The 17,432-nt window shown below is 33.7% G+C and overlaps 1 protein-coding gene across 1 annotated transcript; it reads left to right on the top strand.

The window, feature by feature from the left end:
- Positions 1 to 1,231: 1,231 nt before the first annotated feature.
- On the top strand, positions 1,232 to 16,068 carry LOC125647017 (uncharacterized). Its single transcript, XM_056141806.1, has 8 exons — positions 1,232 to 1,327; positions 4,668 to 4,787; positions 8,381 to 8,554; positions 8,995 to 9,090; positions 10,303 to 10,384; positions 14,151 to 14,226; positions 14,725 to 14,872; positions 15,305 to 16,068. Exons 1-8 carry the CDS (start codon positions 1,232 to 1,234, stop codon positions 16,037 to 16,039), a joined length of 1,527 nt encoding a protein of 508 aa, XP_055997781.1. The 3' UTR covers positions 16,040 to 16,068.
- The last annotated feature ends 1,364 nt before the right edge of the window (positions 16,069 to 17,432 follow it).

Genomic DNA, 17,432 nt, shown 5'->3' on the forward strand with positions numbered 1-17,432 from the left:
CAAATCCAATTGAATGTCTTATTTTAATTTTCGGAATTCACCTAAAAGTAAAGTTTGATTTTTGTTTGATTTGTTGTTAATAGATCAACGCATTTCTTGAATGTTCCTTAACTATAAAGATAGAAACTCCTCAGCATGTTTGTTGTTAGTTACAGACGATTTTCACACATTTTGTGCACGCCAAATCTGAGTGAGTTTGCAGATTGAACCATTGCTTGTTCTGCAGCGTCAAACTGTTTGTAAACCGATTTTACATTGTGATTGTCATCCTAACGGTATTTCTACAGAGGTCTGTGTACAATGCACAAAAATGATAATAGCAGGGTGATAGATTATGCAGAATTGCAGATACAGGTACTGCCGCCCATCTTCTTCATCTGGAGTGATGAAAAGGTGAAGATAACGAAGTGCTCAATCTTATAAATCATACCAGAGGTGGGATCAGGTACCTAGGAGGAGTAAGTGATTAAGTGAACAAATAAACAGATTACTATTCTGCTAGGAATGTATGATATACATGTACATGTATTTATGTTTTGATTATGAAATTAACAAATTTATTACAAGTACATGTATCTATATTCAAGAATTTTTCCATATGATAAATATCCTTGTACTGCAGAATTTATTTAATGTTGTTGACTCTGTGTGTTATGAAAAATAAAACAAAATTTGACAAAATAATTCTCGTTTCTTCATTTTCTTTTGCTCAATGAAGAATAATGAGGAACAGAATATTCTGGTATTTCAAAACTGGAATATAAAAATCTTTATCATTCATTCATAATACTATTTTCGCATCAACAGACTTTAACCACTATTAAAAGCCCGTGTTTTTTCAAAGAACAGAGTATAGGTCACCCTATGAAATTGTTTTGGTCTTTGCCACCCTTATTTCACAATTTACAATTCACCTTTTCAGAATTTATGTAACCAAGCTAGTCACGTGTGCTCTGTAGTTACAGGTATCTGTGACTGACCAGTGGGCACCGAGCCTCATTCTCTGAGGAGTTCTTCGATGAATAGGTCAGAAAACCGAATTATCGTTTATCTACGTCCACCTGTAATCTTATTCAGTATTTTCATTCCTCGTTTTATTATTTTATTTTTTAGTATTTCTTTTGTCTATGAAACAAATTTCATAAGAATTTTAAATTGTTTAGGTGTGACTTAGAAGACAATGTACCAAGCAAGTAAAAGGTTGCAGGCGATTCGCCGACAATTGAGACAGATGGATGAGCAGTATAGATGTGCAACAGAAGAGGAGGAACCGAATCAAGCCTCATCACCTGATTACTCAAACAATGACATTGAATCGGCGGACATGGTAAGATAGTACATGTACGATAGGGACCTGGTGCTGATAAATGATGACAGAGCGGAAATATCACCTTGATTGTATAAAATCCCAAAATGTGTTTAAAACGTGTCTGAAGAAGGAAGGTTTTAGAGATTTTTTACTCAGAATCATAATATTTTTTAAAACATACTTTATTCAATGTTCATCATATAATATATCTGGAGATGTTGAACTGAACTTTACATCGTTAAACTAAAGGTTGGTCTGTGTCCCAATTGTTTTGATGCCAGCTGGTGGATTGCAATTATTCTTGTGAATCAGTATGTATGTACTCTGCATAGGAAAGAAAACACAGAGTTATCTATCTATCTATCTTTCTATCTTTCTCTCCATGTCCAGCCCGGTGTGTTGATGTTCCACACGTCGCATACAGGATGTCTCTACACCAGGGCAAACAATCTGCTTACAATTACCTATACCCAACAAATTACCAGTAATCAAATTAGGTTTTTTATTTTCAATTCCCTCGTCAAATGCTGAATTCCTCGCTGACACATTAACAATTTTTTTTTTATTACGGTACATACGAATGTCAGCGGATGTTGCTAAAATGCGGAACGGAACGAAAATATTATATGCAATAATGAATTAAGGAGGTCAGTATTTTGCAAAATAAAAGGTTTGTCTCGAACAAGGGATGCAGAAATTACAGAGAGAGAGAGAGAGAGAGAGAGAGAGAGAGAGGTCATCACAGAATCCACCGTTTCATATACTTCGTACTAATGCATATGTGTTTTAAAACCATTAACTGACCACGAAAAATATGAATTAAGAAAAAAATAATTAAAAAGAAGCAACCAGAATAGTTACGGGAGGTAATAAACTAGCATCCAGGCATCTTCTATATAAGGAAACGGGATGGGGTCCAGTGTCAAAGCGTAGAGAAAATCATCGACTTATTCAACTCCACAAGATATACCATAACATGACTCCCAATTACCTAAACAATATAATTCAGTCTCTGAGAAATCAAGGTCATAATCAAAACACAAGAGCAACTAATTCACTGTAGAAAATCAGCTCTAGAATCAAGCTATACTTTAATTCCTTTTTTCCAGCTACAATAAGGAAATGGAATGCACTTCCTCGAAATGTCCAATTAAATATCTCCCTATCTTGCTTTAAGAAATATCTTAATACAAGTGTCATTAATATTCCAGATTATTTTTACTTAGGAACCAGAATCGGACAAACTGTTCATGCAAAATTGAGATTAGAATGTCGTGCTCTTAATCTTCATATGTTTCAAAGAAAATTATTTAATTCACCCCTTTGCATTTGTGGAGAAGTGGAAAGTACTGATCATTTTCTTTTACGCTGTAATATGTACTTCAGAGTTAGGACCAATATAATTCTGACACTGCCATATCCACTTAATGTAGAATTATTGTTATACGGTAATGAAAATTTATCTGAAAGTGAGAACAACGTTTTTTATTTAGCCCAGAAATTTCTTGTTGAAAATAAAAGGTTCTGAGCCTAACTCTGAACGCTGTTATACTATATCTACATGTAATACTGTCACATTGTATATAAAATATATTCATGTACACCAAGGTTGTAATAAGTGGAAAACCTGTGTTTACTACTTATCATTTATATGGCATAACTCTACAATTTGTTATTTCAACATTGTCAATAGTTTATATTCATTTGATCTGTATCGACATTTATCATATTATATAAGCGTGTGTTATTTTTCATTCAATACTCAATTCCAGCTTTTCTCTCTTTTTCCTATTTCTATTTTCATGTACATGTACTATTGTTATAATTGGTATATGACGTATTATACTGTACTTAGAATTTTCATTCACCTCTTACTTGTAAGATATTGAGAGGGAAATTAATATAAGCCTTTTGGCTTGTTTCTCAATCTATATACATGTATAAGACATTGTTTATAAACATTAGTATCAAATTATTTACGAATAAATATTGTTTAAACAAAGAGTATTTCACTGTTAGAATTTCTAATATCATTTTATATAGACTATAACTTATTTATTCGATTATATGTGAATTTAACAAGGATTCTAATCTTTGAAAAAAAAAACATCACGTGTTTTTATATGGTGGGAAGAAATTTCTAGTAATATTTACCTAGATTAAGGACAACTTCGCGGTCTGTTGAAGGTCGAACTATTGACATTAAAATCATTGCCCGAATGTGAACTGGTTCGGGGACACGATAAGTTCATCATGATGAATGGGGCGCAACACCAACGTTTTACTTAGAGACTCGCTAAATCATCTCAATACCGACTCTCAATTATTATGTTTCCAGATTCATTGAGAGATAATGTACGATAGTCCAATTCTGCAGCGTCAAACTGTTTGTAAACCGATTTTACATTGTGATTGTCATCCTAACGGTATTTCTACAGAGGTCTGTGTACAATGCACAAAAATGATAATAGCAGGGTGATAGATTATGCAGAATTGCAGATACAGGTACTGCCGCCCATCTTCTTCATCTGGAGTGATGAAAAGGTGAAGATAACGAAGTGCTCAATCTTATAAATCATACCAGAGGTGGGATCAGGTACCTAGGAGGAGTAAGTGATTAAGTGAACAAATAAACAGATTACTATTCTGCTAGGAATGTATGATATACATGTACATGTATTTATGTTTTGATTATGAAATTAACAAATTTATTACAAGTACATGTATCTATATTCAAGAATTTTTCCATATGATAAATATCCTTGTACTGCAGAATTTATTTAATGTTGTTGACTCTGTGTGTTATGAAAAATAAAACAAAATTTGACAAAATAATTCTCGTTTCTTCATTTTCTTTTGCTCAATGAAGAATAATGAGGAACAGAATATTCTGGTATTTCAAAACTGGAATATAAAAATCTTTATCATTCATTCATAATACTATTTTCGCATCAACAGACTTTAACCACTATTAAAAGCCCGTGTTTTTTCAAAGAACAGAGTATAGGTCACCCTATGAAATTGTTTTGGTCTTTGCCACCCTTATTTCACAATTTACAATTCACCTTTTCAGAATTTATGTAACCAAGCTAGTCACGTGTGCTCTGTAGTTACAGGTATCTGTGACTGACCAGTGGGCACCGAGCCTCATTCTCTGAGGAGTTCTTCGATGAATAGGTCAGAAAACCGAATTATCGTTTATCTACGTCCACCTGTAATCTTATTCAGTATTTTCATTCCTCGTTTTATTATTTTATTTTTTAGTATTTCTTTTGTCTATGAAACAAATTTCATAAGAATTTTAAATTGTTTAGGTGTGACTTAGAAGACAATGTACCAAGCAAGTAAAAGGTTGCAGGCGATTCGCCGACAATTGAGACAGATGGATGAGCAGTATAGATGTGCAACAGAAGAGGAGGAACCGAATCAAGCCTCATCACCTGATTACTCAAACAATGACATTGAATCGGCGGACATGGTAAGATAGTACATGTACGATAGGGACCTGGTGCTGATAAATGATGACAGAGCGGAAATATCACCTTGATTGTATAAAATCCCAAAATGTGTTTAAAACGTGTCTGAAGAAGGAAGGTTTTAGAGATTTTTTACTCAGAATCATAATATTTTTTAAAACATACTTTATTCAATGTTCATCATATAATATATCTGGAGATGTTGAACTGAACTTTACATCGTTAAACTAAAGGTTGGTCTGTGTCCCAATTGTTTTGATGCCAGCTGGTGGATTGCAATTATTCTTGTGAATCAGTATGTATGTACTCTGCATAGGAAAGAAAACACAGAGTTATCTATCTATCTATCTTTCTATCTTTCTCTCCATGTCCAGCCCGGTGTGTTGATGTTCCACACGTCGCATACAGGATGTCTCTACACCAGGGCAAACAATCTGCTTACAATTACCTATACCCAACAAATTACCAGTAATCAAATTAGGTTTTTTATTTTCAATTCCCTCGTCAAATGCTGAATTCCTCGCTGACACATTAACAATTTTTTTTTTATTACGGTACATACGAATGTCAGCGGATGTTGCTAAAATGCGGAACGGAACGAAAATATTATATGCAATAATGAATTAAGGAGGTCAGTATTTTGCAAAATAAAAGGTTTGTCTCGAACAAGGGATGCAGAAATTACAGAGAGAGAGAGAGAGAGAGAGAGAGAGAGAGGTCATCACAGAATCCACCGTTTCATATACTTCGTACTAATGCATATGTGTTTTAAAACCATTAACTGACCACGAAAAATATGAATTAAGAAAAAAATAATTAAAAAGAAGCAACCAGAATAGTTACGGGAGGTAATAAACTAGCATCCAGGCATCTTCTATATAAGGAAACGGGATGGGGTCCAGTGTCAAAGCGTAGAGAAAATCATCGACTTATTCAACTCCACAAGATATACCATAACATGACTCCCAATTACCTAAACAATATAATTCAGTCTCTGAGAAATCAAGGTCATAATCAAAACACAAGAGCAACTAATTCACTGTAGAAAATCAGCTCTAGAATCAAGCTATACTTTAATTCCTTTTTTCCAGCTACAATAAGGAAATGGAATGCACTTCCTCGAAATGTCCAATTAAATATCTCCCTATCTTGCTTTAAGAAATATCTTAATACAAGTGTCATTAATATTCCAGATTATTTTTACTTAGGAACCAGAATCGGACAAACTGTTCATGCAAAATTGAGATTAGAATGTCGTGCTCTTAATCTTCATATGTTTCAAAGAAAATTATTTAATTCACCCCTTTGCATTTGTGGAGAAGTGGAAAGTACTGATCATTTTCTTTTACGCTGTAATATGTACTTCAGAGTTAGGACCAATATAATTCTGACACTGCCATATCCACTTAATGTAGAATTATTGTTATACGGTAATGAAAATTTATCTGAAAGTGAGAACAACGTTTTTTATTTAGCCCAGAAATTTCTTGTTGAAAATAAAAGGTTCTGAGCCTAACTCTGAACGCTGTTATACTATATCTACATGTAATACTGTCACATTGTATATAAAATATATTCATGTACACCAAGGTTGTAATAAGTGGAAAACCTGTGTTTACTACTTATCATTTATATGGCATAACTCTACAATTTGTTATTTCAACATTGTCAATAGTTTATATTCATTTGATCTGTATCGACATTTATCATATTATATAAGCGTGTGTTATTTTTCATTCAATACTCAATTCCAGCTTTTCTCTCTTTTTCCTATTTCTATTTTCATGTACATGTACTATTGTTATAATTGGTATATGACGTATTATACTGTACTTAGAATTTTCATTCACCTCTTACTTGTAAGATATTGAGAGGGAAATTAATATAAGCCTTTTGGCTTGTTTCTCAATCTATATACATGTATAAGACATTGTTTATAAACATTAGTATCAAATTATTTACGAATAAATATTGTTTAAACAAAGAGTATTTCACTGTTAGAATTTCTAATATCATTTTATATAGACTATAACTTATTTATTCGATTATATGTGAATTTAACAAGGATTCTAATCTTTGAAAAAAAAAACATCACGTGTTTTTATATGGTGGGAAGAAATTTCTAGTAATATTTACCTAGATTAAGGACAACTTCGCGGTCTGTTGAAGGTCGAACTATTGACATTAAAATCATTGCCCGAATGTGAACTGGTTCGGGGACACGATAAGTTCATCATGATGAATGGGGCGCAACACCAACGTTTTACTTAGAGACTCGCTAAATCATCTCAATACCGACTCTCAATTATTATGTTTCCAGATTCATTGAGAGATAATGTACGATAGTCCAATGTTCCTTATCTCTTAAACAAAACAATTACTTTGTACAACATTCTAAAACATAAATTGCCCAAAATGTTAATCTGAATAACGTACCATCTTCATTTATTTTCGTGTGACCCCTTTTAAGGAATTGCAGGACTGATCCCTAAAATTGAATGTCTCAATCGTCTGGAAAACTATCAACATTTTATTTAACATTATAGAACAAAACAAGATGCATTTGGCAATATCAAGTTTTACGGACCAGCCCCTTAAATAAGGGACTGAGAGCGGTCAAAAGTATTTTCTAAATATCTATAAACCTGAAAAGAATTAAAGCAGAGGTTTTCGTTTTTACGTTATGCAACAGCTGATGTCCACAACATGATCATTGATTACGTAATATAAAGGGAAATGATGTACCACACTTTAGTGCTCTCTAATCTAACACGAAAGATCTATTCGTTGCTCGCAATGTATCGTGTGTACAGTGTAGTTAAGGTCTTCATGCATCCTCCTTTTTTGTCGGCGGGATTTCTCAGAAATGGTTCAATGGATATTCATGAAACGTTCAGGGATAATAGAGAATGAATTGTTTAGAAGGGCGTTTTGATTTTTTTTTTTAAAGATTCACTTTCGGTCGGCAAACATGGTCGATTTTATGTTTTTAAAAAGATATTTTGTCCGTGCGTTTTCTCAGAAACAGTAGCAGATTCACACATCAAATTTTCATGGTTGATAGACCTGACGTACATGTAGTAGGTGTGCAGAACAGGGTTAAGAATGTCAGCCTCACCGGAAGTGAACACAAAATGTCAAATTTCAGAGTAATGCTTTTGAAACAAAGCTTGCATGATATAATTACTAGGTCTCTTTTGGAGTTTCAGAAAATGTTAGACTTACCGGAAGTTAATCCGTCAACTTCCGGTATTTAGATGAATCTTCGTTATGTTGATCCCCATTAATCTCACAGGCACCTGAAGTATGGACATTACCACAAACCCCTCTTATTTTTCTTTTGGTGGTGATAATTTCTCCGAAATGTGTGGACTCCCTGCCTATCTCACCCCAATATTTCGATTCATGTATTCGTTTCACGGTTTTAGAGATTGGCCTTCTGCAGGTATAATAGAATACAATTCAGTTACCGTATGCAACCAGCTTGTCACTATGAAACATTTAGAATGTGCACAAGAATTCCACATTTAAATAGATTAGTAAAATTTATGTTGCACCAATGATATTCCTTTATTCAAAATTCGTTTTTTTAAAGTCCAATCCTAGCTCCTCGACTCCTATGACTGTCGACCACACGGGTGATGTAGAGTACCACGACTCGGCCAGCATGGTTGCGTCCATTGGAGAATATCCCTCTGGTGAACTTGACGAAATTCCTCTGTCCGAAGAACTCCGTTGCGACATGACAAATATGGAAGACCTAGATGATGTAAGTTCATATTATTGAAAAATCATGTACTGCCCCTATTGCAAGTGACACGTGCTGTAACAGTGTACAGAAATAGTTCCTGTCAATTGTATTTTAGTCAAAGTACGTAACTAATATGGATTGCAACAAAAGTATCATGACGAAATTGTCAAAGACCCTGTAACATCAGCTTATATGTCAGTTGCTTTCCTCGGTTTAAAAATTAATCATACACAAGACATGCTCAAGCGTATCGAATCAGTTGGGAGACGTAAACACTACATGGAAGTGCTATTGAATATTGCTATATACATGTATGTATGGGAAGTTGAGGATGGGGAATTCAAAGCTGGAGTCATTCTGTCATAAAGTAAAATGGCTAGTTTGCCGTTAACGTCTATGTTCCATAAAGCATCCAAACATGAAGCAGATGAGGAAGACTCTGGGTTATCTTTGTTTAGGTAGATAGTCTCTTTGGAAACATGATAGATTCCACGCAGGTTGAAACACCTTACGGCAAAGAATTGCAGACTGTTGACTATTCCCTTATTTTATCGGTAAGTAGAAATGCGTTACTACACACAGTGTATTGTTTAATTGATGTTTTAGATAAACGTTTGTGAAATGAGAAAGTTAACTGTAGCGACCACACATGTACACCTGTAAATCGGTCGGGTTTAGAATGCATAAAACTTAATATTTCGGACAAGTCCATTAATTAGTTTCGCTCTTTTCGAGAAGACAAATTACAGTTCGGTATTTACACTTTCTCTGTGATGAAATAAAAACGGGTGAATGTCCGCTTTCCTAACCAGACTTATTGCATGAAATGAACTTAAAACTTATTCTTCGAAGCAGTTGTCGAGGTACTGGTGGTAGGGGTCATAACTGATGGAGGATATTGTAAAATCATCAATATTTTGTTTAATCCACACCTTGATTTTCAAATGGTGGAAGAAAAATACCTACATATCGGGCTACCCCGCGTTAAAGGAACAAGGGAAGACAACTACGTTATGCACTGCATTCAATGATATGCGAATTTGATGGCATTCTTTTCCCGCAAGATGATTCCTAAAGGTCGATGACTTGCGTCATCCACTGAGGCATTCAAAACATACAAACGAAAAAAGACATTAAATTTAGAAAAAGAAATGCCCTCCTATCTAACCTAAATTATTTAATAGCTTTCTTCAAACACATCGAATAATGTAAATCAAAAAGGGTGACAATAGCGAATAGTGATTAATCTCATAAATCCTACAAACCCGGACTACTGGAAACGCTAGAGGCAGAATCAGGTGTCTAGGAGGAGTAAGCATCTCCTGATGACCGGTCACACCCGCCGTGATGAATTTCTATCCAGAAATACGCAGGAGGAATTTGATCCAAAATACAGAGTAAATAAAGTGCACTCTCTTGGTTAAATATACGAGACTGAATATATATTTAGTTGTGCATAATTCTATACGGCTTTACTAATTTACCCAGAACGATTTCCCCTCTTAGTAAACGTTATGTAGATGTATCAATAAATTTACAACCTGAAAGTATTGGTCTTAAGATTGAGAAATTTCATTTTTAAATTAAATGTTGCAAATACATGAGAAGGTATACATGTAGGTCAGTTTAATGCCACATACGATTTCTATCAGTCAATCTAATGCAACCTGTGGTTTCTATTGAATAAATCATTTTTTACAACTTTTAAAATGCATGTAGTTTTAAAATATTAGGTATGTGATCTCCAAATTCTAACTGCTTCACAGGAGAATGGTAACAACATTATTTTGACACCAGAAGAAGAAAATAAGAGAATAAATCGACAAAAGAAGGATAATCATAACATAAGTGAGTACTGAATAATACAGAGAAACCTTACATACAAAAATAAACCGGAAATACAGAGAAACCTTACATACAAAAATAAACCGGAAATACAGAGAAACCTTACATACAAAAATAAACCGGAAATACAGAGGAACCTTACATACAAAAATAAACCGGAAATACAGAGAAACCTTACATACAAAAATAAACCGGAAATACAGAGAAACCTTACATACAAAAATAAGCAGGGAATACAGAGAAACCTTACATACAAAAATAAGCAGGGAATACAGAGAAACCTTACATACAAAAATAAACCGGAAATACAGAGAAACCTTACATACAAAAATAAACCGGAAATACAGAGAAACCTTACATACAAAAATAAGCAGGGAATACAGAGAAACCTTACATACAAAAATAAACCGGAAATACAGAGAAACCTTACATACAAAAATAAGCAGGGAATACAATACAACCTTATATACAAAAATAAGCCGGAAATACAATACAACCTTATATACAAAAATAAGCAGGAAATACAATACAACCTTATATACAAAAATAAACCGGAAATACAATACAACCCTATATACAGAAATAAACCGGAAATACAATACAACCCTATATACAGAAATAAACCGGAAATACAATACAACCTTATATACAAAAATAAGCCGGAAATACAATACAACCTTATATACAAAAATAAGCAGGAAATACAATACAACCCTATATACAGAAATAAACCGGAAATACAATACAACCCTATATACAGAAATAAACCGGAAATACAATACAACCCTATATACAGAAATAGATCGGAAATACAATACAACCCTATATACAAAAATCAGCAGGGAATACAATACAACCTTATATACAAAAATCAGCAGGAAATACAATACAACCTTATATACAAAAATCAGCAGGAAATACAATACAACCTTATATACAAAAATCAGCAGGAAATACAATACAACCTTATATACAAAAATCAGCAGGAAATACAATACAACCTTATATACAGAAATAAACCGGAAATACAATACAACCCTATATACAGAAATAAGTCAGAAATACAATACAACCTTATATACAGAAATAAACCGGAAATACAATACAACCCTATATACAGAAATAAACCGGAAATACAATACAACCTTATATACAAAAATCAGCAGGGAATACAATACAACCTTATATACAAAAATCAGCAGGAAATACAATACAACCTTATATACAAAAATCAGCAGGAAATACAATACAACCTTATATACAAAAATCAGCAGGAAATACAATACAACCTTATATACAAAAATCAGCAGGAAATACAATACAACCTTATATACAGAAATAAACCGGAAATACAATACAACCCTATATACAGAAATAAGTCAGAAATACAATACAACCTTATATACAAAAATCAGCAGGAAATACAATACAACCTTATATACAAAAATCAGCAGGGAATACAATACAACCTTATATACAAAAATCAGCAGGAAATACAATACAACCCTATATACAAAAATAAGCAGGAAATACAATACAACCTTATATACAAAAATCAGCAGGAAATACAATACAACCCTATATACAGAAATAGATCGGAAATACAATACAACCTTATATACAAAAATCAGCAGGAAATACAATACAACCCTATATACAGAAATAGATCGGAAATACAATACAACCCTATATACAAAAATAAGCAGGAAATACAATACAACCTTATATACAAAAATCAGCAGGAAATACAATACAACCCTATATACAGAAATAAACCGGAAATACAATACAACCCTATATACAGAAATAAACCGGAAATACAATACAACCCTATATACAGAAATAAACCGGAAATACAATACAACCCTATATACAGAAATAAACCGGAAATACAATACAACCCTATATACAGAAATAAACCGGAAATACAATACAACCTTATATACAAAAATAAGCAGGAAATACAATACAACCCTATATACAGAAATAAACCGGAAATACAATACAACCCTATATACAGAAATAAGTCAGAAATACAATACAACCCTATATACAAAAATAAGCAGGAAATACAATACAACCTTATATACAGAAATAAGCCGGAAATACAATACAACCTTATATACAGAAATAAACCGGAAATACAATACAACCCTATATACAGAAATAAGTCAGAAATACAATACAACCTTATATACAAAAATCAGCAGGAAATACAATACAACCCTATATACAGAAATAAACCGGAAATACAATAAACCTTATATACAAAAATCAGCAGGAATTACAATACAACCCTATATACAGAAATAAACCGGAAATACAATACAACCCTATATACAGAAATAAACCGGAAATACAATACAACCCTATATACAGAAAAAACTAGAAAAACAATACAACCCTATATACAAAAATAAGCCTTTCCACCTATAGTCACCATATCATACATATGGACTACCCATGGGATGAAGATGTTCCCTATCGATTTTGGGGTCAAAAGGTCAAAGGTCATGTGCACTGGACATCGAAGTAGCAATATGGTTTCCATTCAAATTCTTTAACGGCTTTTTTCATCATTTTTCACATTTCAGTAGTGCTTTCTAGTTATACGTATTTCACATTTCAGTAGTGCTTTCTAGTTATACGTATTTCACATTTCAGTAGTGCTTTCTAGTTATACGTATTTCACATTTCAGTAGTGCTTTCTAGTTATACGTATTTCACATTTCAGTAGTGCTTTCTAGTTACATGTATTTCACATTTCAGTAGTGCTTTCTAGTTACATGTATTTCACATTTCAGTAGTGCTTTCTAGTTACATGTATTTCACATTTCAGTAGTGCTTTCTAGTTACATGTATTTCACATTTCAGTAGTGCTTTCTAGTTATACGTATTTCACATTTCAGTAGTGCTTTCTAGTTATACGTATTTCACATTTCAGTAGTGCTTTCTAGTTATACGTATTTCACATTTCAGTAGTGCTTTCTAGTTATACGTATTTCACATTTCAGTAGTGCTTTCTAGTTATACGTATTTCACATTTCAGTAGTGCTTTCTAGTTATACGTATTTCACATTTCAGTTGTGCTTTCTAGTTATACGTATTTCACATTTCAGTAGTGCTTTCTAGTTATACGTATTTCACATTTCAGTAGTGCTTTCTAGTTATACGTATTTCACATTTCAGTAGTGCTTTCTAGTTATACGTATTTCACATTTCAGTAGTGCTTTCTAGTTATACGTATTTCACATTTCAGTAGTGCTTTCTAGTTACATGTATTTCATATTTCAGTAGTGCTTTCTAGTTATACGTATTTCACATTTCAGTAGTGCTTTCTAGTTATACGTATTTCACATTTCAGTAGTGCTTTCTAGTTACATGTATTTCACATTTCAGTAGTGCTTTCTAGTTATACGTATTTCACATTTCAGTAGTGCTTTCTAGTTATACGTATTTCACATTTCAGTAGTGCTTTCTAGTTACATGTATTTCACATTTCAGTAGTGCTTTCTAGTTATACGTATTTCACATTTCAGTAGTGCTTTCTAGTTATACGTATTTCACATTTCAGTAGTGCTTTCTAGTTACATGTATTTCACATTTCAGTAGTGCTTTCTAGTTACATGTATTTCACATTTCAGTAGTGCTTTCTAGTTATACGTATTTCACATTTCAGTAGTGCTTTCTAGTTATACGTATTTCACATTTCAGTTGATTGTATATTGTTTCAGTAATGTTTACTAGTTACATGTATTTCACATTTCAGTTGAACGACGGCGACGGTATAACATAAACGACAAAATCCAAGACCTGGCCGCCCTCCTTCCTGCCAGTATCCCTCCGTAAGACATTTTCAAATACTCTTGTAATGAATTTCGAAAAATGAAGTTTGTTGTGGCCAAAATGCGGTGAAAAATACCAATGCAACGACCTGTTTAAAGTGGAAGGCGGAAGATACATTTGTACTAAAGGTGTTCCCTTTCACTGGCATACGAATGTGCGTTTCTAAAAAAAAAAAAAAAATTGGTAAATTTTTCTCGAGTAAGGCTCGGGGATAGAAAGCACACAGGAGTTGGATATAAATCACATAAACCGCAAATGGGAGATCCTTTTCATCACATGTTAACCCCCCTCCTCCCCAGTTATTCATCAACGTTACTTTATTGTGGGGAGTTTTGCTTCCTGACATTTTGAAGAAAAAAAACTACATAAAATTAACGTTTGTTTGTGATGTCAAAAACGGCGCAAGAAAACAGTGTAATAATCAATATCCATGTAATGGATGGTATCCACTGGATAAAGGAGTAAACATATGATATACATGTATATAAATATTACAGAGCCCTAAAGCAGAACAAAGGATCTATTTTGAAGACGTCTGTGGACTATATGACGGAACTCGTAAAGGACAGACAAAGGATTCAAACGCTGGAGGAAAACCAGAAAAGGACGGACTCCAAGTGTCAGAAAATGTCCATCAAACTTTTTGTAAGTATTTACAGTAGCTTTAAGACTTACATAATATACATGAAATTCACTCAATATAATTGACCAGTCGTGCAGATAATATTAAATGTTGATATTTTGATACATTATCATGCGCTACTTATTAGCATGTGATACATCCTATAGAAAACATGTTTCTGCAGGATTAGCCATGACTTGTTCGAATAAGTTCGGATACATATGGCGCTACTTTGCGTACATGCAAGCGCTAGAAACCTAAAAAAAAAAAAAATGGAATGGGCGACATTTGACCGAAAGCTGGCGATGCATCATCATTGAAAGATACGTGATTAAGCGAACTTAAAAATTCCAGTCAATCTATAGAAAGTTATCCATGGGTAATTTCGATCTAGGTAATAGAGAACAATGCTAATTCATTACAGTATTTGAATTTATGAATATCTATCTTTAAAGGAATTGGAATTGAAATTGAAACTGTATGGGTTGTCAGAAGACCTGGATACGTGTAGCTGCAGAGTTCAGAAAGAGAAAAAGCCTACAAAACGTTTATTAGAAATAAATACCATGGTGGAGGAGCTGATAAAAGAAAATATGCCGGAATCTTCCCCAAAAAGGGAGAATAAACCAACACCTCCATGCAAGAAGAAGAAAGGAGAGAAAGCGATCCATGTTCCTAATCTCAATCAAGATGCAAAAAATGGCTTACGACAACACCTCAATAGGAAAATGTCGACGGGAGGACACGCGCCAATAAATGACGGCTCATCCTTTAAACGAGCGACTGATCAGGGTCGGCGTGAACGCAGCGTTCAAAGTCCCCCGTCACTCGATAATGAGAGCGATGGTCAACTGGGAAACCCGCGTGAGGCAGCCTCCCAGCTGAACGTATTGGGAAAGGACAACAATACCCAGCATGGTATAAAAGAGGGGGAACAAATAATTGAGCTGTCGTCAGACCAGTGCAACATCTTACTCGAGCTGTTTGAGAGCCATGGAAACGGAACTGAACCAGTGCTAAGTACCGGTGTTCCACCTCAGTCGAATGCCTCTGCGAAACAAGAGCACTTGTCGCCAGAAACTTCAACCAGCAACGTGTTGGAAAGATTACTACGAGGGTCGGACAAGCCGTCTGCTAACTGTTCTGATTCCAATGGACTGGAGGACTCCACAGAGAGCATGATTATATAAAGAACGAGAGATATCTTAACTTTGTTTCAATCTGCATTTCTGACGGCGTTATCTGTGAAATGACAGAGAGATAATGTAATTAACAGATGAGATCTCCCAGTTTAGAATTAATTTAGATAAGCGATTCTATACAAAGTTTAACTATATACAAAGTTTCCCCAACGTATTGAACATAGTTGAGAAATCGTCGTCAAAATAAATTCCATATGGGGAATTTTTTTCCATTTCACTTATAAAAACATAAATTTAGTATCCATTTTTATAATTTTTGGGGAAAAAACAACAACATGTTTACAGCAAGTGATCTTAATATTTTATTTCAATCTCCTTTAATGCACGCCTACAAATATTCATTCCTAAATTCCCTGTCAAAGGATATTATGCTATTCAATATTACGGCTTCCCTTTATTATGATTCACATGCACTGTACATTCAGGTTATATGATAGTTTGGTATTACAATATTTTTAAAATATTTCCTGTTTATCAAAATTAATGAATACATGAAATTATATATCACACATCACTCACTCATTGTCAAAACGTCTGAACAACCCAGTTAAAGCTGTATGATCCGATGTTCATGTATTATTTTTGTACATAATTACTTTCAAGCAGATTAATTAGTGTTAAAAGTTATCAACTTTTCTTAATTACATGCTTGAAAACATTTGACTGTAAAAGAAAACAGCGAGAAGATTATCTAGAAAGTAGACATAGTGTGGTACACATAAAATCATCCGGAACACCTCGGGCCTTTCAACGAAAAAATGGTGTTTTTCGGTGAAAGGCTCGAGGTGTTCTGGATGACGCATATATTGTACATTGGTGGAGTTTGCGTGTTAACTAAAGTCTAGTGCGGAAGTTTAGTTTACGCATGTCTAGTCAACTAGTGCACACGAACGAAGTTTAGTTTAGTTCAGAAATAAAAATATCTCTGTCTGCAACAAATCAGTTGTGGATTTGTTAATTTTGCAATGTAGTTTTCAATTATGACGTTGAAGAATCACAGGTGTACCAGCATAAACTACTAGCTATAGCTTGTTTCTCGATAACCATGTTTTTCGGGATCGAATATTTCCCAAAATTATGAATCATTTAATTTGGAATAGTTTTTTAAATTCCATTTAATAAGCTCGCTTTCCAAGTGGAGAACGACTGACTTTGATATCGATTGTTGCATTTTACCATGTTTTGGGCAAGATTAAATTGTAAAGCATGAGCCTATATGAGTAAAAGCGACTAAAATAACTGAAACCATGCACCTCTTTGTGATTTCTTTCATACATGTATATTCCTTAAAATTTAAATCTCTGCTAACGTACTCAAACTACTTTTCACACTTTGTCCGCCATCTTTGAACTAGACCACTAGTACATGTACGTGATAGAAT

This window comes from Ostrea edulis, chromosome 6 (assembly GCF_947568905.1).
Source record: "Ostrea edulis chromosome 6, xbOstEdul1.1, whole genome shotgun sequence".
Lineage (NCBI taxonomy): Eukaryota > Metazoa > Mollusca > Bivalvia > Ostreida > Ostreidae > Ostrea > Ostrea edulis.